Raw genomic sequence first — 27,259 nt, 5'->3', positions numbered from 1 at the left:
AGGAGGTAAGGAAGAGTCGGCAGGAGCTGAGACCTCCAGGCCGGGTGAGGAGGCGGGATGCTAGTTCATCCCGACACCACCTTGCTGTTATGACCTCAACAGGCCCCTTCCTCTCTGGTCTTGATCACTTGGGGCGGGGGCGGGGGGGGTCCAGTGGGGGAGAGGGGAAGAAGGGGAGAGAATTTCCTGCCGTGGACAGCGGGTAGAGGGAAGACGAGGACATACCAGGTAGGGGTGACTTTTATTTGAAACCAGAAAACACCCTATTCTGGGGTTCATCTGTAACAGTTTAAAAAGAAAAGAAGAGAGAGAGAGAGAGAGAGAGAGAGAACAACCAGAAGTCAAAGGGCCTGGGGAGGGGAGGGGCGGGGAGTGGGCCCAGGTCAGGCCAGGTAGGGGAAGCGAAGCAGCAGCCCCTCGTGGGGTTCCAGGTTCAGGTGCTCCAGCTCGAGAGGGGTGCCCTCCTTGCGGCCTGGGCGGGTGCTGAGCAGCAGGTCCACACTGGCTGGCAGGCTGGTGCCGGCAGGCAGGCTGGAGGCGCCCAGCCTGGCAGGCTGGCCCACGTCCCCAAAGTTGAGCACTATGAGGAAACGCTCGTTCTGGTCCCATTGCCGGATATAGGCGAAGAGGTCGGGCCCCGAGGAGAGCGCGTGGAAATCTCCGTGCAGCAGGGAGCGCTCCTTACCCCGCTGATCACTCAGCCATCGGAACAGGGAGAGGAGGGAGCCAGGGTCTTCACTCTGGCCCTGCAAACGGTAAAGCGATAAAGATACAGCAGAAGCGGGTGAAGGGCTCCCCTGGGCGCGAACTCCTACCAGCCACCTGCCCTCACCCCTTGCCGGTCAGGCCCTGCCCATCTAAAACCCTTACCTTCACCGTCATGGTGGTGTTTACAGGTCCTGAAGTGTTGGGGAAGCTGGATTCATCCCACAGCATGACCGGGGCCTTCACAGGCTAAAAGGCAGGGAAAACAGTACTTGGAAAAGACCTGGGCGGCTCTCCAACTCCTCCTCCTGCTTCCAGCCCCACAGAAGTATAACCTCCCCCACCTCAGGGCCCTAGCCTAGAGGGCACTTCTCCCAGACAGCCACGAGCTAGCCCCTCACTGCCCTCTGGTCCCTGCTCAGGTGCCTCCATCACGTTTCCTGTGGCCATTTGGTATAAAACCGCCCACACCCCCTACTCTCTAGGTCCCTTACCCTGCTTTCTTGCACATATCAGCACCTGGCATCTTTATCATACGTGCCTACTATCTAATTTCACCACCTCCAGCTCTTTTGTGCGCCGCTGTATTTCTGTTTCCTCCACGCATAGCATATAGGAATTACTGCATAAAGCTTTGTGGAATAAGTGAATGACAGGTTCTATAAATATCAGCTTAGGTGTCAACCTCCAACCCTGTGGCTAAAGCTAACGGGGTGCCTTCATGGCCTAACCCCACCAAGGCACTCGCTGCGTGTACCTCTCTTACTCAGCTGGCTCCCCCACGCAACTCTGAGTTCCTGGAGAGCAGAGCCTAACACAGAGTACCCCCCGCTGTCCAGTGAATGAACAAATTACCGAGTGATGGCTACCATGCTGACCTCCTACCAGGAGCCAGGTACTGCATTTTAAAATATGCCCTCATACAGTCCTAGCTACCCTATAAGAAAAAAGCAGTATCACGGCAGAGATGACCAAGAGTCAGAGAAGTGAAATAACCTGCCAAGGCCACACAGCGACTGACCAGGTGGCCGACCAGGTGGCTGACTTGGCGATCCAGCACAGGTCCCTCCCCAAGGCTCCCGCCTGTCCACCGCCAGCCACAGAACCACCGTGACGGACGAATGCAGCCTCCCCCACCGCGCTGGGCAGGCAGCAAGCGATACCTGTCCAGGAGGGGCAGCTTCCTCTAGGCCAATCTCGTCTCCATAGCTGAAAACTGGGGTCCCTGGCAGGGTGAAGAGCAGCAGCTGGTAGAGTCGGAGGAGCTGAGGTGGCACGAAGGAGGTCAGGAGCCCCGACTGAGACAACTGCGGGGATGGAGGCACCGGTGAGCCCCAAGGCCCGCCTCTTCCTCCACCTGCCAACACTCCTTTCTTCCAAAAGGCCTGCTGCCCCCTCTCCCACCACTGTGGAACTCACGCTCCAGCTGCACCAGCGGCTGCCAAAGGCGTCCAAATACTGGGTGACCAGGAAATGCATATGCTGCCCAGTGAAACTGGAGGTTGACAGGTAAGAGCTGGTCAACAACAGGTCCTTGGTGGATTCGAGCAGGCTGAGGATCTGCTGAAGGTCGGAGGAGTCTGTGCCTGCAATCAAGAGCCTGCACAGAGCAGAGCAAGAGTCAAGGTTAGTGCAGGGCAAGAAAGGCAGGAGGTTTCTTGGACTAGGAACACTCTGCTTCTTGGGGGCTAGTGCTCCACTGAGGGGTTCCCACTAAGGGGCCGAGTCAGGGAAGCCAGGGTCTGGTACCCACCTATCTTCACTGAAGCTCTTACTGATGTTCTGCAACTCAGCCAAGAATGAGGACGCGTCCTAGGAGGAAAAGAGCAGAGGCGAGAAGCAGGGCACACTAGCAGGCGCTGGCGGGCGCTTCCGTGCTCACCCAGGCTCCGCCCCTCGCACGGCAAGGGTACTCACTGTCAGGTTCCCCACGTCCCGGACCTGCAACCCATCCACGCCAGCCTGCAGCCAAAACCTCAGAGCTTCCTGCAAGAGGGAGGCAAAAGAACAGAGGAAAGGCATCAACACTCTGATGCAAAGGCTCAGCCCACACTAACTCTTGCCCACCATGCACTCTCCCGTGGCCTCTGGAGGGTCACTTGCCTTGAACGGTCTCACTTTCCTGCCTCTATTATAAACCTGCAGGTAGCCTTTAGTTCCCTTCCGTTCTAACCTATCATTGATTCTCTCAGTGATATAGTGCTCTACTTCTCTACTCCTCCTCATGGTGACTCACAAAGCTTTACCTTTGACCCCTACAGAAAAGACCGATGAGAAAAGTGTGTTCATACGTGTAACTTCATTTAACACTTAGCGTGTGTGGAATGCTGGTATACTCATTTTACAGATAAGGAAACAATGTCAGAGAAGCAAGGAGGCATGCTCAAGGCCACAATCGGAGAGCAGCAGGGATGGGACCTAAAATGCTAACCAAGATCCCAAGAAGAGTATACTTACTCCTCTCCCGGTTTCCTGGAGCCTGGGGAGGGTAAGTAAAAGAGCTAGTCACAGCCAAGACCAAGGATAAAAAAGTGAAATTCAAAGCACAGCCCCAGGGCAGTTTAGCCAAAGACTTGAAAAGAGAAGCCAGCTCTGCAGAACAGGCCCAGGCCTGAAGCCCTGGCATTCATGGGGCACATGACACAGCACCCCTCCCTGCCGCCCCTCTCTTCCTCTTCCTCTCTCTGATCCATGTGCTCTCTCTTCTAGTCTCCATCTTCATCTGAGGCTGCCACACCATCTGAAAACATTTCCTTCTCAGTAACTTTTAAAGGGTCTTCCGGCAAGTAGCAAGGAATGAACCGAATGACCCCAAGAGTCAACTGACATGCTGAGACTACAAAATTCTACCTCAGAATCACAGCTGCCAGCTAAGTGTCCGAGTCTGCCTCCATTTTTGTTCTACCCCTTTCTGAACTGGTCAGTGTCCTAGAACCCAGGCATTAGGAGCTGGGATGACATTCAAAGCCCCACTCCCAGCCTGCAGGGTACAGAGTTTGAGCCTTAGGCCTTCGGAGTAGGCAGATTAGAGACATAAGACTAGTTGGAACATCAAATCCCAGGGCACATTAAAGACCTGTGAACCTTAGCTTCCTCATTTACAGATTAGGGATACTGACAGGGACCTTGTTTTGTTATGCAGGGGATTAAAGAAGGTATATAATATTCAGCATACTCCCAGACACATAGGAAGACCCCAATGCTTACAATTTCAGACTGGGCTCCACTCCAAAACACATCAAATAAGAAAAGGGAAACCGGACAGGACAGAATTCCCATAGAGAAAGGGCTTCCTCTCCCAAAAGGAAGAAAATTCACATCTGAGAAATTCCCTTCCTGGCACTGTCACCCTCAGAGTCAGGGAAACAAGGAAAATGAGTGGTCAGAAAAGGAACAAACAAAAATAGGGGTGCAATGCTTGACTATCCTTCTGCCTGTGGGAGGAGCATGCCTGCTTGGCTCCAAGGAGCAAGGGGCCCCCTTGGCTGGCACCGGGCTACGGTTACAGAACTTGCTATGAAAGGACCAAACAACCCCAGCATCCCGCTCCCACAGGCCATAAGCACCAACACACTCACCTTCACTTTGGTGGCCACAGTGTCAACCTGAGTGGAGTGGAACCACAAGTTCTGGCCCTTGTAGTTGGGAGTGAGGTCTAGGATGACCCGGATGCCTAGAACAATGGAGGAGGAGGCAGTTGATAGAAAGACTCTGGGGGGAGGGGAAAGGAGGAAATCAACAAATATAAATCGGCAGAGTATCTCCTATGTATTGGTACAAAAGCTTAGATTTGAACCCTGGCAAAACTCATTCCACTGAAACAGAGATATGAGCAAGTGGCGGGGCGGGAGGCGGGGGGAGGGTAGTGTAACAGAGAAGGCTGAGCTTATGAGGCCCTGGGCCCCTCACCCCCAAAGCGAACCCTGTTCAATGTAAAAGATTTTACTTGGATTTTTTTTCAAAAGGATCCACTCTTTTACAAGTTTTAAAACCACTGATTTAGCAAAAACCTACATTTTGCAAATAAGGGCACTGAAGCCCAGAAGTTAAATAACAGCACATCCAAGTATACAAAGTCTCTGAACCACCTGACAAGTCCATTTTAGGCTGAAGCCTAACAAACCTCCCCTGTACCTGCCCTAGGTAAACTCTGAGCCACTCAGCAATAAACCAGACAATAAAGCTATCCGGCCTTTCCTCTGGCCAGAAGGCCAAGCCCTTCCTAGCTGCTTCCTTGCGGGCTCTAGGACACCCACTCTTTTTCTTGGCCGATTGCAGGAGACTGTCAAAATCTTCCTTGGAGCCAAAAATGGGGTCGATCTGTTCCAAATTGGTCCCTGTGAGGTCATCCTTCTGGTTCTTGTGAATTGGGCCCAACACAAAACCTTTTACCTTCAGGGTGCTCAAGTAATCAAGCCGCCCCTTCAGACCTGAAATGGAGAAGCAGAGTTTAAAGTGACGCCTCTCTGAGGCCCCTGATCGCCCCTATTCTCCCCGAGAGGAAGTTGGGGGGGCGGTGAGGCTGGATCACGAGAGAAGCTGTTGTAAGGAAACTAGCACATTGCTTCAGAAACCTGCAGCGATAGGCTACTGGCGCCGGGAGGGGGAAGGGAGGATGCTGAGTCAGCCACCCTCAGGAAAGAGGGAGTTGGGGGCGGTTTCCTTCGAAGAAAGAAGGAGGGGCTACGTCCCAGGGGGCGGTCACCAGTACCAGGAAGGGGGGGAGAACCACTTGGGTCAATCTGGGCACAGGGGTCGAAGCCAGTGACCAGTTAAACCAGGGGAGCGTGGGGTTGGGGTGGGGGTGGGGGTGGGGGTGGGGGTGGGGGAGCGGAGCCCCGGACTCACCCACTAGGTCGCCTGCGTCGCGGCCCTGGAAAGCCTGAAGGTCGCCAATGCGGTAGAGGGCGCCCTTGTGCCACCAGCTCATCGCGGGCAGCTCGCGGCAGCGCGGCGCCTGAACGATGATGACCACGGCGCCGGCCAGCATGCCCAGCCAGCCGAGCCAGAAGAGCAGCAGCAACGCCCAGCGGGTGCGCACCCAGCCGGGGCTACCTGCCACCTTCAGCAGCTCCTCTTTAGACAGGCCTGTGAACTTGGCCGCGGCCGCCGCGTCCGCCTCGTCGTCGGCCACCTTGATCTTCACCAGACCATTCTTCTCGGTGCCGCCCGCCACGGCCACAGCCACAGCCGCCCCCGACGCCGCGTTCATCGGCTGTTTCTCGGGTTCCAGCTCGTTCAGCTCTACTTCCTTCATGTCCACCTCGGCGTCCTGGCTCATGGTGCCTGCGAAACCGGCAACACGACGCAGCCTGCTGTCAGCTGGTGGCTGGACACCTGCCCGGACCTCCCGGCCCCAGAACAGTCTCCCAGGTTTCCGTGACTCCGCTCAGCTTCCGCGACCGCGTCTGCGGCGGGGCGGGCGCGGTCTCTGGGACTGGGCACGGGAGCCCCGCCCAGGCCCGCCCCTTAAAGTGGAACGTCCTGGATTGCTCTTCCAGGGACCGAAAGGGTGGGCGGCGGCCGAGGGAATAATGTTGGGAACTCGCTTCCGAGGGCTGTGTGGTCCATATTCCTCACCTCGAACAGTCTAGCCCTGAGGTTCGGACACAAAGAAGGCTGAGCACGGAGCCACCTTTAGGTGGGCGGGGTCTGTGCTTTGTCCCGCCTCAGGTCCCCGCTGGTCCCTCGCGCTGCCGGAAAGTGGGCGTAAAGGGGATATCCAGCACTGCGGGTGGGCCCGAGGCCCTTCTTTGCCCACTCCGAAGGTTTGTGACTTCCCTGGACATCACCCTCCATTTGCCCCAGGCCCTGGGCTCAGGCCACCGCCTGCTCTTCCCAACTTCGCATGGCCACTTGTACTCTCAGAGCCAACTAAATTCAACTCGGCCTTTTCCCCCACCAGACCTTGTCTTCTCAGGCCTCTGGGACTTGGCGCTAGACCTCCGATTCCCCGCAGGGCTACTCCCACTCTTTCAAGATATCTTGAATTTAGTTCAATTAATTCAGCATGCGGCAACTATTTACTGAGTGCCCACTACAGTACTGTGGCTTTATTAACTTTAGTGAATTAACCCTAATCTAGTCTTCCCCATGATATTTTGTGAGAAATCTGTTTGGACAGGACAGTTGCTGCACTCCCCGTCTTATCCTACCCCACCCCCACTTCCTGGCCCCAGGATGTCTGGCAGCTAGGAATCTGACATCCAGAAGAGACGGATGGACAGCCTCGGGGCTGACAACATTCTGGGGCTGGGCCTGAGTTAGAGGCACCCACCTTTGCCTTACACCAGATCAGAAGACGCCATGGCCAGAATCTTCCCCACCTTGCAGGGCCTCCCACACATTAGCCCAATCTCCCCACGGTGCCATGGTGTTCCCTTACCTCCCTTACGCCGTCACTATGCTAGGCCTTGGAGGCAGCTGGTACTGCAGAGGCCTTGAAAACCACCCAACTTCTCCCCACAGAGGTCCTTGGATTGAGAGTGAGACAATTCACAGCAGGGACTGCCGGACATCAACACCATGAGGTGGCAACACTCTCAGGAACTTCTTGTTCCTCAGCAGTGCCAGCTGGGTTATTTTCAGAGAGGCGCTGAAGGAAGTAAGTTCTTGCTCCCTCTCCCACCTGGGCTGGAAGCCAAGATAGCTGTGTATTTGGAAGAAAGCAGAAGCCAAGATCTGAAGAAATAGAAAAGGTACCAAAGGAGAGCCAAAAGAGTGAAAAGTCTCATCCTGTGCCATTCCCCTCGCCTTCTTCGTACCAGAGCCCACCCCCGTCCCTCACCCCAGGCAAGCGGGTAGAGGTTGGAGTTCAGACCTGTGCTCAATGATGATAAGGAGTCCAGGGTGCCCTGGGCATGCCAGTAAGTGCCAACCAGGGGCTGTGAACAGACTTTATCACCAGCACGGAAGCTCGAAGTTAAGAACTGTGGGGTCAGACACTCTCCTTGAGATAGTCCAACATAACACCCCCATACATACACATAGTATCTCACTCACAGCCCCCCATGGCTCCAGAAAGATGAAAGAAATCCCTCCTGCATGCGGTAAATAAGCTAACAACTTACCTTCCCAAGTTTAAGTTTATCACCCACCACACCTGCCACAGGGACCACCCTCCAGCAATATCAGCCTTCAAACACCTGTGAGTCCCACAACACACCCAGCTCTGTCAGGCGTCTGCACCTTTGTACGTGCCATTCCCTGTGTGTTCGGCCCTTCCAGCTCCAATTCCTTCCAGACCCAGCTCAAATGATAGCTTTTCTCAACTCCCCCGAAAGGATTACTTTCCATCCACTGTGCACCTATCTCTTCTACAATTCACGTCTCATTTGTTCATTACGTTTCCTTGTCTGAGTGTCGGCACTTCAAGACAAGTGGCAGGGGCCTTGTGCTATTTGTTGATGGACGTGCCTGCTCAGGGGTAGCACAGAATAGACACTTTATAAGTGTTTGGTAAACGAGTGGATGAACTATTATCAATCAAACCCAAATTTCTCCCTTCTTAGAAACAATTCAACAAAAGTAGCATGTATTTGAAAAGAAATGTGCACCTCAGTGTTCATAGCAGCATTATTTACAATTGCAAAGATATGGAAGCAACCTAAGTGTCAGCAACAGATAAATGGATAAAGAAGATGTGATAGATACATATATACACGCATATACATATATACACACATAATGGAATACTACTCAGCCATAAGAAAGAAGGAAATTTTGCCATTGGCAGCAACGTGGATGGAACTTGGAGGGCATTATGCTATGTGAAATAAGTCAGAAAAAGAAAAATACTGTATGATATCACTTATAGGTGGAATCTAAAAATATACAACAAACTAGTAAATGTTATACAACAAAAAAGAAGCAGACTCACAGATATAGAAAACAAACGGGGTTACCAGTGGTGGGGAGGGGCAATATAGGGGTGAGGGAGCTGGAGGTACAAACTACTGGGTATAAGATAGGCTCAAGGATGTACTACACAACATGGGGAATATAGCCAATATTTTGTAATAACTGAAATGGAGAGTAACCTTTAAAATTGTATTAAAATTTTTTAATTAAAAAAATAAAATGCAAAAACAAAAGTACCATGTGAAGATAAAGGGATAAAAGTGAAAAGGAATTTAAACAACACTTTATGGTATCAAGATGAAGCTGTTTATGTAGGAAAACAAACCCAAACTTGTAACTGTTCAACCAAATAAAACAAAGAATAAATGTGGGTGAAAGAGAGGACAGGAAGGCAACAGGGCAAGACTGCAGAGAAAGAGGGCTGAAGGTGACTAGAGATCCTTAGATCCGAGAATGTATATTGCTAAATATAAAACTTAGTGTTTACTATAGAATTCAAAGTATATAATGTGTTCAAGAAGAATTTAGCCTTCAAGAGAAGGCTGGGACAAAGCAAAGAAAAAAGTAGTTCAAGAGTCCAGAGGCCAATAAGGACAAATAATGAGGCCACAAGTCTTCAGGACTTAACACTCACTCAGAAGATGGGGGTGGGGCCCTGAAGTTCAGAGGGCCAAGTGTACAGAGAAAGTTCCTTTCTAATCCCCTGTTGCAAAAACTCATGTCACCTGTTTCCCAACAAGCGAGGATTACTTGATCTTAGCCAAAAGATATGGAAGTTTTTTTCCCCTCAGTGTGTAAAAAAAAGATTTCCAAAGACAGAGCAAAGATGGGAGGATAGTTAGAAACTTAGGAGACTATCCAACAGACACGGCAACGCTGCCAAAGCTGAAGGCATAATTCCAAAAAACCCAGAAAAAAAGCATTCAGGCTCTGCCTCTAAACTACCCATCAGCCTTGAGTTTAGCCATTTGAAAAATGGATGACAGCTGAAGTTAAGGAACCAAGCATTTGGAAGCCAAAGTGCAGCTGAGATGAAAGCAGAGAAGGAGGCTGACCCCAACCAAAGGGGCCCACTTGGCAGCTGTTATAAGAAGAAGCGATGTTGAAATATTACTTTACTACAAATCCTGCAGAAGGGACACTGGCTGCTGAAGAGGACTGTCAGAGCTGTCTCAGTGAAGGGTGAGGAACGTGAGTGGGGATAAAAGCCAGAAAGAGTAAAGGAAACGCAACCAAAGCCTTCTCTTAGAAGAAGAGAAATGAAAACACCTGAAAAGTATCTCATACTCACAATGGACAAATGAACAACACTGCAGCAAGCCATGCTCTCTAATGCAACCAAGTATTAAAAGAGAAACACCAGAGATACAGCAGATCAAATTATGGAAGAGTTAGAGAAGTACTTTTAACATATTACCCTTGGAGAGATGACATCATATATTCAATTGATCAGGACTTCCCTGATCAGTTTCTTAACCACTGGTGGCGCAGTGGTTAAGAATCCACCTGCCAATGCAGGGGACGCGGGTTCCAGCCCTGGTCCAGGGAGATCCCACATGCCATGGAGCAACTAAGCCCGGCGCCACAACTACTGAGCCTGCGCTCTAGTGCCCACGAGCCACAACTACTGAAGCCCGCGCTCCTAGAGCCCGTGCTCCGCAACAAGAGAAGCCACCACAATGAGAAGCCCGTGCACCACAACAAAGAGTAGCCCCCGCCCGCCGCAACTAGAGAAAGCCCACGTGCAGCAACAGACCCAACGCAGCCAAAAAACAAACAAAAAAAACCAAACTCAACTTTAAAAAAAAATAAATCTCAACTTAAAAAAAAAAAAGATATTCAACTGATCAGAGACCGAATACTGATCTCATCAAAAGGCTAATTGGTAATAAGAGATTAAATGATTCCTTAAATGATCACCAAAGTACTCCAACATCAGCTCCTTCTGCAGTCCTAGGCACACAATGCTGGTGGGTATTGTCATCTTCCCCATCTCCAGTGCTCCTCAAAACTTTCTATCATCACATTCTTTGGAAGAAAGTCACTAAGTGTAGCCACACTCAAGAAGTATGAAGTTAAGCTCTGCCTCCCAGAGCTGGGAGTATCTTCATTATTTGGGATTTTTCTGTATGCAAGAGTCGTCTCTTTTCCCTCATTTATTTATTTATCTATTCATTTATTTATATCAGTATAAGTCAACATATGTATGTATTCTTGGATACTTATTTTATACTTTGGGTTAGAATCCAACACTATATTGCTATGCTGCTCAAATTATTCCAGCTTTGGCTACTGTGAGCTCTTTCAGTCTGGCCACTGTGTCCTTTTAATACATACCCCTTTCCCCCCCTTTTTTGTAGGACTTCTCTGCTTTCTGGCACTGCAAGATGCTCCAGGTTCATCTTGTATATGCCCTAGGGCCCCAGCCCTAGAATCAGCCATTTCTCCAAGGAGCCCTGGTCCCTTTTATTGGAGAATGGTATTAGAAATCAAGATATGGGCACTCAGGTGTCTTTTTTTAAAATAAATTTATTTATTTATTGGCTGCATTGGGTGTTCGTTGTTGCACATGGGCTTTCTCCAGTTGCGGTGAGCGGGGCCTACTATTCTTTGCAGTGCGCGGGCTTCTCATTGGGTGGCTTCTCCTACTTCAGAGCACAGGCTCTAGGCACGTGGGCTTCAGTAGTTGTGAAAAGTGGGCTCAGTAGTTGTGGCTCACGGTCTCTAGAGCACAGGCTCAGTAGCTGTGGTGCCCGGGCTTAGTTGCTCCGCGGCATGTGGGATCTTCCGGGACAAGGGCTCGAACCGTATCCCCTGCGTGGCAGGCAGATTCTTAACCACCACACCACCACGGAAGTCCCTCAGGTGTCCTTTGATGAACAAAAGTTACCCATCAAAAATATATCAGTCTCGGTAATCCGCCTGCCAATGTAGGGGACACGGGTTCGAGCCCTGGTCCCAGAAGATCCCACATGCCATGGAGCAACTAAGCCCATGCGCCACAACTACTGAGCCTGAGCTCTAGAGCCTGCAAGACACAACTACTGAGCCCACGAGCCACAACTACCGAAGCCCACGAGCCTAGAGCCCATGCTCCACAACGAGAGGCCACTGCAATGAGAAGCCCCTGCAGGCAACGAAGAGTAGCCCCCACTCGCCGCAACCAGAGAAAGCCCATTTATAGCAACGAAGACCCAACGCAGCCAAAAATAAATCAATAAAATAAGTTAAAAATATATATATATATTAGTCTCGGGACTTCCCTGTGATCCAGTGGTTAAGATTCCACACTCCCAATGCAGGGGGCCCAGGTTCGATCCCCGCTCAGTGAACTAGATCCTGCGTGCCACAACTAAAGATCCTGCATGCTGCAACTAAAGATCCCGCATGCTGCAACTAAAAGATCCCGCATGCCGCAATTAAAAGATCCCACATGCCACAACTAAGACCCGGAGCAGCCAAATAAATAAATAAATAAAATATTTAAAAAGCAAATAAATAAAGGGCCTGTATTATTTAATAAATATATGTATATATTAAACATATATATCAGTTATATATTTATAAATTATTAAATATATACATGTATATCAGTCTTGGGAATTCCCTGGCAGTCCAGTGGTTAGGACTCTGCACTTTCACTGCTGACGGCGTGAGTGCGATCCCTAGTCAAGGAACTAAGACCCCACAAGATACATGGCATTGCCAAAAAAAATTTTTTTTTAAAATATATATATCAGTCTTTTCTTGCATACTCTGCTTTTGGGGGTTTTTAGTGTCCTATGTTTTTTAAACATCTTTATTAGAGTATAATTGCTTTACATTGTTGTGTTAGTTTCTGCTGTATAATCAAGTGAATCAGCTATCAGTATACTTATATCCCCATATCCCCTCCCTCTTGCATCTCCCTCCCACCCTCCCTACCCCACCCCTCTAGGTGGTCACAAAGCACCTAGCTGATCTCCCTGTGTTATGCAGCTGCTTCCCACTAGCTATATTACATTTGGTAGTGTATATATATCATCAATGCCTCACTCTCACTTCGTCCCAGTTTGCCCCCTCCCCTTGTTCTTAAGTCCATTCTCTACATCTGCATCTTTATTCCTGTCCTTCCCCTAGGTTCTTTAGAACCATTTTTTTTTTTTTTTAGATTCCATATATATGTGTTAGCATACGGTATTTGTTTTTCTCTTTCTGACTTACTTCACTCTGAATGACAGATTCTAGGTCCAGCCACCTCACTACAAATAACTCAATTTCGTTTCTTTTTATGGCTAAGTAATATTCTATTGTATATATGTGCCACATCTTCTTTATCCATTCATGTGTTGATGGACTTTAATGTCCTATTTTTTAAATCTTTCCTTACTTCAAGGCCTGAAAGATACTCATCTATATTTTCTACACAAAAAAAGGAAGGTTTTATTTTTGACATTGCAATCCTTAATCAATCTTTAGTTTATGTTTACTTATGGCATAAGGTAGAGGGCCAATCTCATTTTTTTTCCACATGGATCACTGTAACACAATTAAAATACGTATATATATTCGGTCTTTGTCCCTAGTTCCTGACAGAGAGCTCTTAAATCCCTTAGAATCTCGTGGGTGATAGGAATGTCTTTTGTTTTAATGAGGCCACTCTTGGTGGACTTCTAGAAAGCTTGAGGCTGGGGGCTGGTTATCAGAAAGGCATGATTGGAACGTTGGAACTTTCAGTCCCAGCCCCCAACCTCTGGGAAGGGGAGAGGGGCTAGAGATTGGGTTAATCACCGATGGCAATGATTTAATCACTCATACCTACATAATGAAACCTCCATTAAAAACCCCTAAATGGGGCTTCCCTGGTGGCACAGTGGTTGGGAGTCTGCTTGCCGATGCAGGGGACGCAGGTTCGTGCCCCAGTCCGGGAAGATCCCACATGCCGCGGAGCAGCTGGGCCCCTGAGCCATGGCCGCTGAGCCTGCGCGTCCGGAACCTGTGCTCCGCAACGGGAGACGCCACAGCAGTGAGAGGCCCGCATACTGAAAAAAAAAAAAAAAAAAAAAAAAAAACCCTAAATGACAGGGTTCACAGCTTCCGAGTTGGTGAACACATCAGGGTACAGGTGAGGTGGCACAAACACCCCCACTCCTTGCCCTGTGCATTCTTCCATTTGGCTGTTCCTGAGTTGTATCCTTTATCATAAACTGGTAATAGTAAAATGCTGTACGTGTCCTCAGTCCCTCAAGGACCCCATTTATTCTCAAATCTACTAAATGACCCCCAAATCTTTGTTCATTTTTAGTTAGTTCTATATTTCTACTTATTCAAAATTAATCTTATCTTGCCATTCCCACAATCCCCTACAGCCTGTCCTCCTCAATGCCCCTGCTCAATACCACAGTTCACTGAGTGACACTGGCATTCTTCCAGTTTTCTAGGCCAGAAGCACTTGGGCAGTTTTCTTAGCTCTTACATCTCCCTATCCTCCCTGTCCAGCTAGATGCCGGTATAAACTCTGTAGCCTGATTAATATAATTACAGTATCTCCACTTAAAGAAAAACAGAAACTTCTGCTGCCTGCTATCACACAATTCTCTAAACAAGTTGGAAATAGTTCCAGGTCTCCATCCAGACTGAAAATGTGCCAGTTCTTGGGCTTCCCTGGTGGCGCAGTGATTGAGAGTCCTCTTGCCGATGCAGGGGATGGGGGTTTGTGCCCCGGTCAGGGAGGACCCCGCGTGCCGCGGCGCGGCTGGGCCCGTGGGCCATGCAGTCCGGAGCCTGTGCTCCGCGGCGGGAGAGGCCGCAACGGTGAGAGGCCCGCGTACCGCAAAAAAAAAAAAAAAAAAAAAGAAAAGAAAAAAAGAAGTGCCAGTTCCTGCTCTGCATTCAGTATTTCAAATCCTGTCTTATAAAATGTATTTATACAAATAAATATATTTGTATTTAATATAAGACAATGTATTAATATATTTGCATAAGCAAATGTATTAATACATAAACGAAGCTCTCAAGCACTTTTGATTTTCACAGGCATTCAAAATGGTTAAATGTTACCAGAGCTTTCCAAAAGTACAATCCTAAAGACACATAATGAGACATTGGGATCTTAGATTTCAATATGCACTTCCTGAACATAAACTCTTCATTCCCTCAAGGCAAGTGACTCGGTATTTGAATAGCTCCGCCCACATCTGCCCCTGCTCCTACCTATGCTCCTTTTTGGGTCAATTATCGGAAAAATCTTCTTAGGGCTCCATGCAGGGAAATTGATGCCTGACTACATTAAAAAAATTTTGGGGGGGCTTCCCTGGTGGCGCAGTGGTTGAGAACCCGCCTGCCGATGCAGGGGACACGGGTTCGTGCCCCGGTCCGGGAAGATCCCACATGCCCCGGAACAGCTGGGCCTGTGAGCCAGGGCCGCTGAGCCAGTGCGTCTGGAGCCTGCGCTCCCCAACGGGAGGACCACAATAGTGAGAAGCCCGCGTATCGCAAATAAAAAATTTAAAAAAAATTTATATTCAGTAAGGTGAAAAGGGGGTATATAGTGTTGAGAAGTAGACATTTAGGGACAAGTATGGAATATAATAGAAACCTGAACTTGAAATAACCACTCACTCTGGACCTAAAGTGGTTAATTTCAACAACTCTCTGTAAAATAATTTGGACTACAGATAAACTAAAGACAAATTAAAATTTAAAAAGTGAAATACATCACTAAGAAGGGAAACCCTCTTTTCTATTTCAAAATAGAAACTGTTACACTAATGAAATGCTAACTAGAATGTAACCAATCTGAGAACGGAAATAAACTTTTTCCTTACAATCAGTGATTAGCACAGCCGGATTTTCACACATTCTTTTGAACCATTATAAGTCCCCAATAACACATGTTCCCAGAGGTGATACCAGGCTGTGATATTGCAATATAAGAAATATGTATTTGGGACTTTCCTGGTGGTCCAGTGGTTATGACTCCGCACTTGCCCTGCAGGGAGCACGGGTTCAATCTCCTGGTCAGGGAACTAAGAACCCATATGCAGTGAGGCCAACAGAAGGAAGGAAGGAAGGAATTTGGTGTTCATCCCTCTTTCCTGGCACAAGAGCTTCTAAAACCTTTGGAATCTCTAGAGTAAAGAGTGTCATTTTGTATGTTAACAAGGTGATGGGGTGGGGGTGGGGGCGGTTGTCCAGGATGGAGACTTGTTGACAGAAGAACCGGAGTAATTAGGAGTTTGGAACTTTCAGCACCACCCTTCAGCCTCCAGAGGGGAGAGGAGCTGAAGGCTGAGTAATCACCAGTGGCCAGTGATCATGTCTATATAATGGAAACTCCATACAAATCCTCATCAACGGGGTTTGGAGAGCTTTCAGGTTGGGGAACACATCCATTTGCCAAGCAGATGTCACACCTCAAGTCCACAGGGTCATAAGACCCCGTGCTTGGAGCCTATGTACCTCTTCATCTGGCTGTTCATTTGTATCTTTTACAATATCCTTTATAATGAACTGATAATAGTATGTAAAGTATTTCCCTGAGTTCTATGAGCTGTTATAGCACATTCAAACCTGAGGAGGGGGTTGTGGGAACCCCCAATCATTAGCCAACTCAGAAGTGTGGGTAACTTGCGGATCCACTACTTGAGATTGCTGTGTGAAGTGGGGGACAGTCTGTGAGACTGAGCCCTTACTTAACCTGTGGGGTCTGTGCAACCCCAGGTAGTTTTAGAACTGAATGAAATTGTAGGACATCCAGTTGGTGTCCCCACAGCATTGGAGAATTGCTTGGTGGAAAACCCACACATTTAGTGCCAGAAGTACTCTGTGCAGAAAACATCATGGCAGTTAGCAATAAACAGACCATTAAAGCAGATTCTTCTCACAGGCCCTTGCACTCAAATCTGGAAATGTTATTTAAAGAAGCTTTTTTCTTACTCATTTCACTCAACAGAAAAGGTACAAAATACCTACGGAACTGTAGACATTTAGAGAGATATTTTTAAATAGCAGACATCTAGATTCTGGTTATCACACTTCTATGAAAAGAGTAAATGATCTCAAACAAAAAATTTGTACTATTAAAGGTGCTGACTAGAGAGAAAATTAAAACTCAAAAGTCTAAGAAAAATGGATCTTATAGCAAGTTTGGAAAGGGGAGTCCTTTTTCCATCCTCAAATTAGAAAGCAGCATTAGAATTGAGTTAACATATAGCAAGTGTCTTTAAAATAGTAATATCAATAATTTACAAAACGCTTGTATAGGTAACTAAAATTTGATATGGGGAATAAAACTGATACCAAAATGTTTTTCTTACTTATAGAAAATAAAATTCCGTACAGAAAAATCAAACTGAATCTAGACAAATTATTAGCATAAGAGTTCAATAAAATAGTAGACCTGGGCTTCCCTGGTGGCGCAGTGATTGAGAGTCCGCCTGCCGATGCAGGGAACACGGGTTCATGCCCCGGTCCGGGTCCCACATGCCGTGGAGCGAGCGGCTGGGCCCGTGAGCCATGGCCACTGAGCCTGCACGTCCGGAGCCTGTGCTCCGCAACGGGAGAGGCCCCAACAGTGAGAGGCCCGCGTACCGAAAAAAAAAAAAAAAAAAAGACATAAAATAATATACAAAAACAGTTCTGTATACCAGTAGCAAACAACTAGAAAATGTCTTTTTTTTTAAGTTGCCATATACACTAGCAATGAAAACTAAGAGCTAAGATAAAATCTAACAGTAAATAGATAACTTCTTTATGAAGGAAAAGATAATATCCTACAGAAACACATTCACACAAAAAACACTGAGTATCCAGTATGTGCCAGGCACTTTTCTATGAGCTGGGGTGGTAGCGGGGAAAGAGACCCTGCTTTCATGAAGCTTAATTCCACTGAGTGAAAGAAAGACAATTAAAAAATACTCCAACATACATAATATGTCAAATGATTACAAGTGCTTTGAAAAGATAGAGGAGGGTGAGAAGGAGACTACTTTATTCAAGGAAGTCATCTCTGATGAGGTGACATTTGAGCAAAGACCCAAGGAGGTAAAGGAACAAGGGAGCTTTCTAAAAGAAAGTTTTCTAGGTGAGGGAATATCAAGTGTAAAGACCAAAAGGAGAAATGTCACATATTCATGAATAGAAAGATTTGATGTCATAAAGAAATTAATGCTCCCTGATGAAATAAAATTAAGTCAAGATAAGAAAAATTTAACATAAAATTTTTCTCTGCAGTTTGAGCCACTACCCCACCCCTTTACTGTGCTTTGTGCATCGGCATTATGCATTAACTGGATCCCCTTAGAACACACAGCAATGCCTACTTGCAAAAAGAAACAAAAAACAAACAAACAAAGAAACAAAGCAATTTCCTCCTGGCACCAGGAAGGTAACTCCTTAGAAGATAACATTCCTTTCTCAATTCTGTAAGGGGTCACAATAACTCACAACTCGCCTTGTTGGACTATGTTACTTTGATGTATGACCCTTTGTCTCAAAAACTTATAAAACTGTGCTTTGACCTCTAACAGAGGAATAGTCCTCAGAGCTTTCTGAAAGACTGTCTCCTAGGTTATAATCCTCAGGTTGGTTTAGATAAAATTTTCCAGTTCTTTCTTAGATTGACTATTGGTTAATTTTTTTCATTGACATCCCCAAACAATCTGTCTATCCACTGCAATTCCAATACAAATCTGAATATCTGTTCTTGGGAACTTTATGATTCTATAACACGTGTAAGAGAAAAGGGCCAAAAACAGTAAAGATTTTTTTTTTAAGTAATATTTTTGAAGACAAATCCTACCATATACCAAGCATGTTATATTCTTAAGTAATAATAATAGCATGCTAAAGTAATAATAATAGCATGCTATAGCCACAGGGATGGACAAACGGACCAACAGAACAGAATATGAAATCTAAAAGGAACTCATGCATATTTGAAACCTTAATATATGCAGAGATAATATTACAAGCACTGGAGGAAGGAGTAGCTATTCACCAAATGGTGCTGAAAAAAATAAAATTAGGTCACTATTTAAAAGTAAACACAATAATATATTCCAAGTGATTAAAAGACCTAAGTATGAAAAGCAAATATTTAAAATTTTTAGAAAAAAAATTAGAATATCTTTCTGACTTCAAGGTAAGGAAGGAGTTCTTAAACAAGACACAAAAGCACAAAACATTAAGAAAAGAATTGACAAATTCTGCAAGAAAAATCTGTGCATCACGAGACCATAACAAACTGAAAAGATAAGCCACAAACGGGAGGAGACATAGTATCTGAAACTAATAAAAAAACAGAGTCTTGCATAAAACATATAAATCACTGAACACCAGTAAGGGAAAGGCCAACAACCTGGTAGAAAAAAAAATATATATATACAGACTACGAACAGTCATTTCACAAAATTGGATACACAAAAGAATGGCCAGTGAACTCTTGACACATTACATAACCTTAGTAGTAATCAAGAAAATGCAAATTAAAATCACAACAAAATATAATTTTATGTCCATCAGATTGGCAATATTAAAACATCTGACTGAACCAAGTGATGACAAGAACATGAAATTGCATAAGTGACAACATTAACGGGTACAGTCTCTCTAGGTGAGCAATTTGCAAAAGCCTGTAGAATTGAAAATACTCATAGCTATTACCCAGAAATGTCATTCCTGGATTCATAACCCAGAGAAACTCTCATCCACATGCACAAAGCAATATACAAAGGATTTCACTGCAGCACTGGTTAAGTAGTAAAAACTTGGAAATCTGAAAAAGGGTTTATCACTAGGGGACAAAATAATTTGTAGAAAATGTCGAACTAGAGTACTATAACTAAATCTTAAAGAGCTAGAGCACAAAAAGACAGAAAAAAATGCATCAAAACTATAATGTTAAAGAAAAAGGGGAAATAGCAGGTTTCACCTTAACATTTTTTCCAAAAACTAAATGATACACAGAACACCAGCAGTCTGCATTTTTTAAAAATAAATTTATTTATTTATTTTTGGCTGTGTTGGGTCTTCGTTGCTGTGTGGCCTTTCTCTAGCTGTGGCAAGTGGGGGCTACTCTTTGTTGCAGTGCATGGGCTTCGCAGTGCGTGGGCTTCTCATTGCAGTGCGTGGGCTTCTCATTGCAGTGCCTTCTCTTGTTGCGAAGCACAGGTCTCTAGGCGTGTGGGTTTCAGCAGTTGTTGCACACGGGCTCAGTAGTTGTGGCTCGCGGGCTCTAGAGCGCAGGCTCAGAGTTGCGGTGCACGGGCTTAGTTGCTCTGCGGCATGTGGGATCTTCCTGGACCAGGGCTCTAACCCGTGTCCCTTGCACTGACTGGCAGGCAGATTCTTAACCAATGTGCCACCAGGGAAGTCCAACAGTCTGCACTTTAATTGACATCTATCCCAAAAGGGAGAACCACACCATTCATGGAGGAACTGCGACAACAGACTGATTTGTGGAATGGATGGAGCAAGCCTCTGGTCCATCTCCCTGTTCCAAAATTCCACTTAATAAAGTATCCTCAGGGCTTCCCTGGTGGTGTATTGGTTAAGAATCTGCCTGCCACCGCATGGGACACGGGTTCGAGCCCTGGTCTGGGAAGATCCCACATGCCACAGAGCAACTAAGCCTATGCACCATAACTACTGAGCCTGCGCTCTAGAGCCCACGAGCCACAACTACTGAAGCCCGGGCACCTAGAGCCCGTGCTCCACAACAAGAGAAGCCACCGCAATGATAAGCCCGCGCACTGCAACAAAGAGTAGTCCCCGCTTGCCGCAACTAGAGAAAGCCCGCGTGCAGCAACGAAGACCCAATGCAGCCAAAAATAAAATAAATAAGTTACTTTTAAAAATAAAATAAAATAAAATAAATAAAGTATCCTCAGGTAGAGGATTTATGAGATGTTAAATGATAAGAACAGATACTAACCTTGATCTTGGGCCAAAAACCCAAAAAAAACCTATAATTAAGATTCCCTAACCAACAAGGACCTACTGTATAGCACATGGAACTATATTCAATATTTCATAATAACCTATAAGGGAAAAAAATCTGAAAAGAATGTATCTATGCGTATGTGTGTGTGTGTGTGTGTATATATATAGGTGTGTGTGTGTGTATGCGTATACATGTAGCTAAATCACTGTGCTGTACACCTGAAACTGACACAACATTGTAAATCAACTACACTTCAATTAAAAAAGAGAAAAGTTCTCATCAGGCTTTGCTTCTCAAACTTTCATGCAAGGCCATAAAAGCAGCCTTAAAGTTGTTCCTTTTAAAATTCCACATATTTGGCTCTTCCAAAAGCCATTCTAATCCTTCCCTGGGAGAGCTTCCCACTGTCACACTCCTCCACGGTTCAGGAAATAAGGAAATTTTGTTCTCAGATTGAATTTTTGCCCTACAGGTGAACATCCTACTCCTGTTCCTTGCTGAGCACTGCTCATTTTCTTATTCCTACTCCTCTACTAATAAAAGCAGTGCCTCTTGCTGCCAGGAGAGGGCAGACCAATTCCCTGGAGCAGCTGCCATCCTCCCAGAAAGATTCCTGTTAGAGGAACCTGTTTATAGTTCAAAAGCATTTCTTCTAACAACCTTTTCAGGAGCTTACTTCATAGCATTAGAGCAGGTAATCAATGAATTATAGTGACATGCCTTGTTATACATGATGGGAATAGAGTAACAAATTATTCAGACAAGATTTCTGACCTCAGGGAGTATATGCCAGAAAGGGGTCAGGTAGAGCGAGGGGAAGGGAAGGAATGGTGTTATTGAAACTGAAAAGGGAAAGTGGGACTTGCTGGCTCTGTTGGTAGTGAGACAGGAAGACAAGAGTACAGCCATTTTGGAAAAGAAATGAGGAACGGCCTTGGACAAAACAGGCCTTGCAAGCTAAAGAACAAAGGCCCTGGGGGCCTGAGTCCCAGAAACAAAAACCAGGCTCTAATGAATAAAAGATTAGGGCTTCCCTGGTGGCGCAGTCATTGAGAGTCCCTCTGCTGATGCAGGACAGAACCCCGAGTGCAATGGATTGAAGAGAGAATGGGAAGTAAAGAAAGTCGCTGGAGTGGGGATTGAGCAGTTTCAAAGATTTCTACTTTGTTTTTCCAAGGCCAAAGACTCAATGTGGGGGTTACTCCAACTCCAAGTATATCAATCCCATTAAGCACTTGGGGACCAGAGATATGATCACTGGTTAAGAATCCAAGTGATCAAATGGGTCCCAGAGAACTTTCTTGGGACGCAGGACTCAACCCCTCGCAAGGATTCCAGTGGGTGGGGCAAAATCACTGCTATGGTGGCTCGTAGAAGCTTTGAGAAAGCAATGGCCTATGCTGAGTGAAATAGATATGCCTGAGTTGCCCTAGTAGGTGGTAGAGGAAGGAATAAAGAGGCTGAAGAAAGCAGACTTGCCAGAATGGATATAGTAGGTGAGGCAAGAAGACCCACCAGAGAATTGTGTTCCAAGAAAGGGCCCAGAGGACACGATATTCACCAAGGCCATCTATTGAGAGGGGTATCAGCATCACTAAGAAGTTCAGGGGTGGTTCTCCTCTATGATGGAGGAGACGAAGTCACAGAGCTGAGCTACTTAAGATGAGATGTATGGGGATGGTACTCCCTGCCCATCCGCATCAAGTAAAACAGGAGAGGTTTAACAGAAGCACTGCTTAACTGCCAGAAGCCAGAAAGCTGTAATTACCATAAGAATGGCAAGATTGGAGGGTTAGCCTTGGGGCCTTGATCCATCAGACACAGTTGTAGGTATAATAAACAACGGTATCCCTAGGGGGGAAATAGATGGGAAGCCAAGGAAGCCGAGAATGCTGCTGAACATCTACAACCTGAAGAAAGAAAGAAGAAAGGAGCAGAAGGCTAAATACAGTCACCACAATAAATAGTAGCCAAGAGGAAGCTTGAACAAACCTCTTAGCCTCATCCACCAGCAAGAAGAACTACAGTTCTGCAGCCTGTGGAAGGAAAACCACATTCACAGAAAGATAGATAAAATGAAAAGGCAGAGGACTCTGTACCAGATGAAGGAACAAGATAAAATCCCAGAGAAACAACTAAATGAAGTGGAGATAGGCAACCTTCCAGAAAAACAATTCAGAATAATGATAGTGAAGATGATCCAGGACCTCGGAAAAAGAATGGAGGCAAAGATTGAGAAGATGCAAGAAATGTTTAATGAAGACCTAGAAGAATTAAAGAACAAACAAAAAAAGATGAACAATACAATAACTGAAATGAAAACTACACTAGAAGGAATCAATAGCAGAATAACTGAGGCAGAAGAACGGATAAGTGACCTGGAAGACAGAATGGTGGAATTCACTGCCACGGAATAGAATAAAGAAAAAAGAATGAAAAGAAATGAAGACAGCCTAAGAGACCTCTGGGACAACATTAAACGCAACAACATTCACATTATAGGGGTCCCAGAAGGAGAAGAGTGAGAGAAAGGACCCAAGAAAATATTTGAAGAGATTATAGTAGAAAACTTCCCTAACATGGGAAAGGAAAGAGCCACCCAACTCCAGGAAGTGCAGAGAGTCCCAGGCAGGATAAACCCAAGGAGAAACACGCCAAGACACACAGTAATCAAACTGACAAAAATTAAGGACAAAGAAAAATTATTGAAAGCAACAGGGAAAAATGACAAATAACATACAAGGGAACTCCCATAATGTTAGCAGAAACTCTACAAGCCAGAAGTTAGTGGCACGATATATTTAAAGTGACGAAAGGGAAGAACCTACAGCCAAGATTACTCTACCGGGCAAGGATCTCATCCAGATTCTATGGAGAAATCAAAAGCTTTACAGACAAGCAAAAGCTAAGAGAATTCAGCACGACCAAACCAGCTCTACAACAAATGCTAAAGGAACTTCTCTAAGTGGGAAACACAAGAGAAGAAAAGGACCTACAAAAAAAACCCCATAACACTTAAGAAAATGATAATAGGAACACACATATCAATAATTACCTTAAACGTGAATGGATTAAATGCTCCAACCAAAAGACACTGGCTTGCTGAATGGATACAAAAACAAGACCCATATATATGCTGTCTACAAGAGACCCACTTCAGACCTAGGGACACATACAGACTGAAAGCGAGGGGATGGAAAAAGATATCCCATGCAAATGGAAATAAAAAGAAAGCTGGAGTAGCAAGACTCATATCAGATAAAATAGACTTTAAAATAAGGAATGTTACAAGAGACAAGGAAGGAGACTACATAATGATCAACAGACCAATCCAAGAAGAAGATATAACAATTATAAATATATATGCACCCAACATAGGAGCACCTCAATACATAAGGCAACTGCTAACAGCTATAAAAGAAGAAATCGACAGTAACACAATAACAGTGGGGGACTTTAACACCTCACTTACACCAATGGACGGATCATCCAAAATGAAAATAAATAAGGAAACAGAAGCTTTAAATGATACAATAGACCAGATAGAGTTAATTGATATTTATAGGACATTCCATCCAAAAACAGCAGATTACACTTTCTTCTCAAGTGCGCATGGAACATTCTCCAGGATAGATCACATCATGGGTCACAAATCAAGCCTTGGTAAATTTAAGAAAACTGAAATCATATCAAGCATCTTTTCCAACCACAACCCTATGAGATTAGAAATCGATTACAGGGAAAAAAACATAAAAAACACAAACACATGGATGCTAAACAATATGTTACTCAACAACCAAGAGATGACTGAAGAAATCAAAGAGGAAATCAAAAAATACTTAGAGACAAATGACAATGAAAACACAACAATCCAAAACCTACGGGATTCAGCAAAAGCAGTTCTAAGAGGAAGTCTCTAGCAATACAAGCCTACCTCAAGAAACAAGAAAATCTCAAATAAACAATCTAACCTTACAGCTAAAGGAACTAGAGAAAGAAGAACAAACAAAACCCAAAGTTAGAAGAAGGAAAGAAATCATAAAGATCAGACCAGAAATAAATGAAATAGAAACAAAGAAAACAGCAAAGATGAATAAAACTAAAAGCTGATTCTTTGAGAAGATAAACAAAATTGATAAACCATTAGCCAGGCTCATCAAGAAAGAGAGGGAGAGGACTCAAATCAATAAAATTAGAAATGAAAAAGGAAAAGTTACAACAGACACTGCAGAAATACAAAGCATCCTAAGAGACTACTACAAGCAACTCTATGCCAATAAAATGAACAACCTGGAAGAAATGGACAAATTCTTAAAAAGGTATAACCGTCTAAGATTGAAGCAGGAAGAAATAGAAAATATGAACAGACCAATCACAAGTAATGAAATTGAAACTGTGATTAAAAATCTTCCAACAAACAAAAGTCTAGGACCAGATGGCTTCACAGGTGAATTCTATCAAACATTTAGAGAAGAGCTAACACCCATCCTTCTCAAACTCGTCCAAAAAAATTGCAGAATGGGCTTCCCTGGTGGCGCAGTGGTTGAGAGTCTGCCTGCTGATACAGGGGGCGTGCCCCGGTCCAGGAGGATCCCACATGCCACGGAGTGGCTGGGCCCATGGGCCATGGCCACTGAGCCTGTGCATCCGGAGCCTGTGCTCCACAGGAGTACAGCTTCTCCACGGGAGAGGCTGCAATGGTGAGAGGCATGCATACCTCAAAAAAAAAAAAATGCAGAGGAAGGAACACTCCCAAACTCATTCTATGAGGCCACCATCACGTTGATACCAAAACCAGACAAAGATACTACAAAAAAAGAAAATTATAAGCCAATATCACTGATGAATATAGATGCAAAAATCCTCAACAAAATACTAGCAAACAGAATCCAACAACACATTAAAAGGATCATACACCATGATCAAGTGGGGTTTATCCCAGGAATGCAAGGATTCTTCAGTATATGCAAATCAATTAATGTGATACACCATATTAACAAACTGAAGAATAAAAACCACCTGACCATCTCAATAGATGCAGAAAAAGCTTTTGACAAAATTCAATACCTATTTATGATAAAAACTCTCCAGAAAGTGGGCATAGAGGGAACCTACCTCAACATAATGAAGGCCATATACGACAAACCCACAACAAACATCATTCTCAATGGTGAAAAACTGAAAGCATTTCCTCTAAGATCAGCAACAAGACAAGAATGTCCACTCTCACCACTATTATTCAACATAGTTTTGGAAGTCCTAGCCACGGCAATCAGAGAAGAAAAAGAAATAAAAAGAACACAAATTGGAAAAGAAGAAGTAAAACTCTCACTATTTGCAGATAACATGATACTATACACAGAGAATCCTAAAGATGCCACCAGAAAACTACTAGAGCTAAGCAATGAATCTGATAAAGTTGCAGGATACAAAATTAATGCACAGAAATCTCTTGCATTCCTATACACTAACAACGAAAAATCAGAAAGAGAAATTAAGGAAACAACCCCATTCACCTTGCAACAACAACAATAAAATACCTAGGAATAAACCTACCAAAGAGGTAAAAAACCTGTACTCAGAAAAATTTAAGACACTGATGAAAGAAATCAAAGATGACACAAACAGGTGGAGAGATATACCATGTTCTTGGATTGGAAGAATCAATATTGTGAAAATGACTATACTACCCAAAGCAATCTACAGATTCAATGCAATCCCTATCAAATTACCAGTGGCATTTTTTTTACAGAACTAGAACAAAAAAATTTTAAAATTTGTATGGAGACACAAAAAACCCCGAATAGCTAAAGCAGTCTTGAGGGAAAAAAATGGAGCTGGAGGAATCAGACTCCCTGACTTCAGACATACTACAAAGCTACAGTAATCAATACAATATGGTACTGGCACAAAAACAGAAACATAGATCAATGGAACAGTATAGAAAGCCCACAGAAAAACCCACACACCTATGGTCAACTAATCTATGACAAAGGAGGCAAGGATATACACTGGAGAAAAGACAGTCTCTTCAATAAGTGGTGCTGGGAAAACTGGACAACTACATGTAAAAGAATGAAATTAGAACACTCCCTAACACCATAAACAAAAATAAACTCAAAATGGATTAGAGACCTAATGGACTGGAGAGTGGACACTATAAAACTCTTAGAGGAAAACATAGAAAGAACGCTCTTTGACATAAATCACAGCAAGATCTTTTCTGATCCACCTCCTAGAGTAATGCAAATAAAAACAAAATTAAACAAAAGGGACCTAATGAAACTTAAAAGCTTCTGCAAAGCAAAGGAAACTACAAACAAGACAAAAAGACAACCCTCAGAATGGGAGAAAATATTTGCAAACGAATCAATGGACAAAGGATTAATCTCCAAAATACATAAACAGCTCATGCAGCTCAATAGTAAAAAAAAAAAACAACCCAATCAAAAAATGGGCAGAAGACCTAAATAGACATTTCTCCAAAGAAGACATACAGATGGCCAAAAAGCACATGAAAAGCTGCTCAACATCACTAATTATTAGAGAAAGGCAAATCAAAACTACAATGAGGTATCATCTCACACCAGTTAGAATGGGCATCATAAGAAAATCTACAAACAACAAATTCTGGAGAGGGTGTGGAGAAAAGGGAACTCTCTTGCACTGTTGGTGGGACTGTAAATTGATACAGCTACTATGGAGGTTCCTTAAAAAACTAAAAATAGAATTACCATATGATCCAGCAATCCCAATACTGGTCATATACCC

General features: G+C 44.8%; 1 protein-coding gene and 1 pseudogene across 5 annotated transcripts in view; both read right to left on the bottom strand.

Moving 5' to 3' along the window:
- Positions 1-222: 222 nt before the first annotated feature.
- Positions 223-27,259, bottom strand: part of SLC3A2 (solute carrier family 3 member 2) — a 35,952-nt gene continuing 8,915 nt past the window's right edge. Inside the window, exons 2-11 of one of the 5 annotated variants that reach the window (XM_067037442.1) lie at positions 7,091-7,354; positions 5,554-6,301; positions 4,962-5,135; positions 4,284-4,378; positions 2,623-2,691; positions 2,459-2,517; positions 2,125-2,305; positions 1,869-2,012; positions 871-954; positions 223-746 (exon numbers count right to left, since the gene is read on the bottom strand). In XM_067037442.1, the coding sequence (XP_066893543.1) occupies positions 384-746; positions 871-954; positions 1,869-2,012; positions 2,125-2,305; positions 2,459-2,517; positions 2,623-2,691; positions 4,284-4,378; positions 4,962-5,135; positions 5,554-5,986 (1,602 nt within the window). In that variant the 5' untranslated portion in view covers positions 5,987-6,301; positions 7,091-7,354 and the 3' untranslated portion in view covers positions 223-383. Of the gene's footprint in view, positions 747-870; positions 955-1,868; positions 2,013-2,124; positions 2,306-2,458; positions 2,518-2,622; positions 2,692-4,283; positions 4,379-4,961; positions 5,136-5,553; positions 6,302-6,982; positions 7,387-27,259 lie in introns of those variants that run through there. The other 4 variants (XM_067037443.1, XM_067037444.1, XM_067037445.1 and 1 more) reach the window with 4 other exon arrangements.
- On the bottom strand, positions 20,308-20,508 carry LOC131760698 (U2 spliceosomal RNA; annotated as a pseudogene).

The sequence above is a fragment of the Kogia breviceps genome, chromosome 7 (assembly GCF_026419965.1).
Source record: "Kogia breviceps isolate mKogBre1 chromosome 7, mKogBre1 haplotype 1, whole genome shotgun sequence".
Lineage (NCBI taxonomy): Eukaryota > Metazoa > Chordata > Mammalia > Artiodactyla > Physeteridae > Kogia > Kogia breviceps.
Note: the sequence above shows the minus strand (reverse complement) of the source record. Positions and strands in the feature narration are given on the sequence as shown.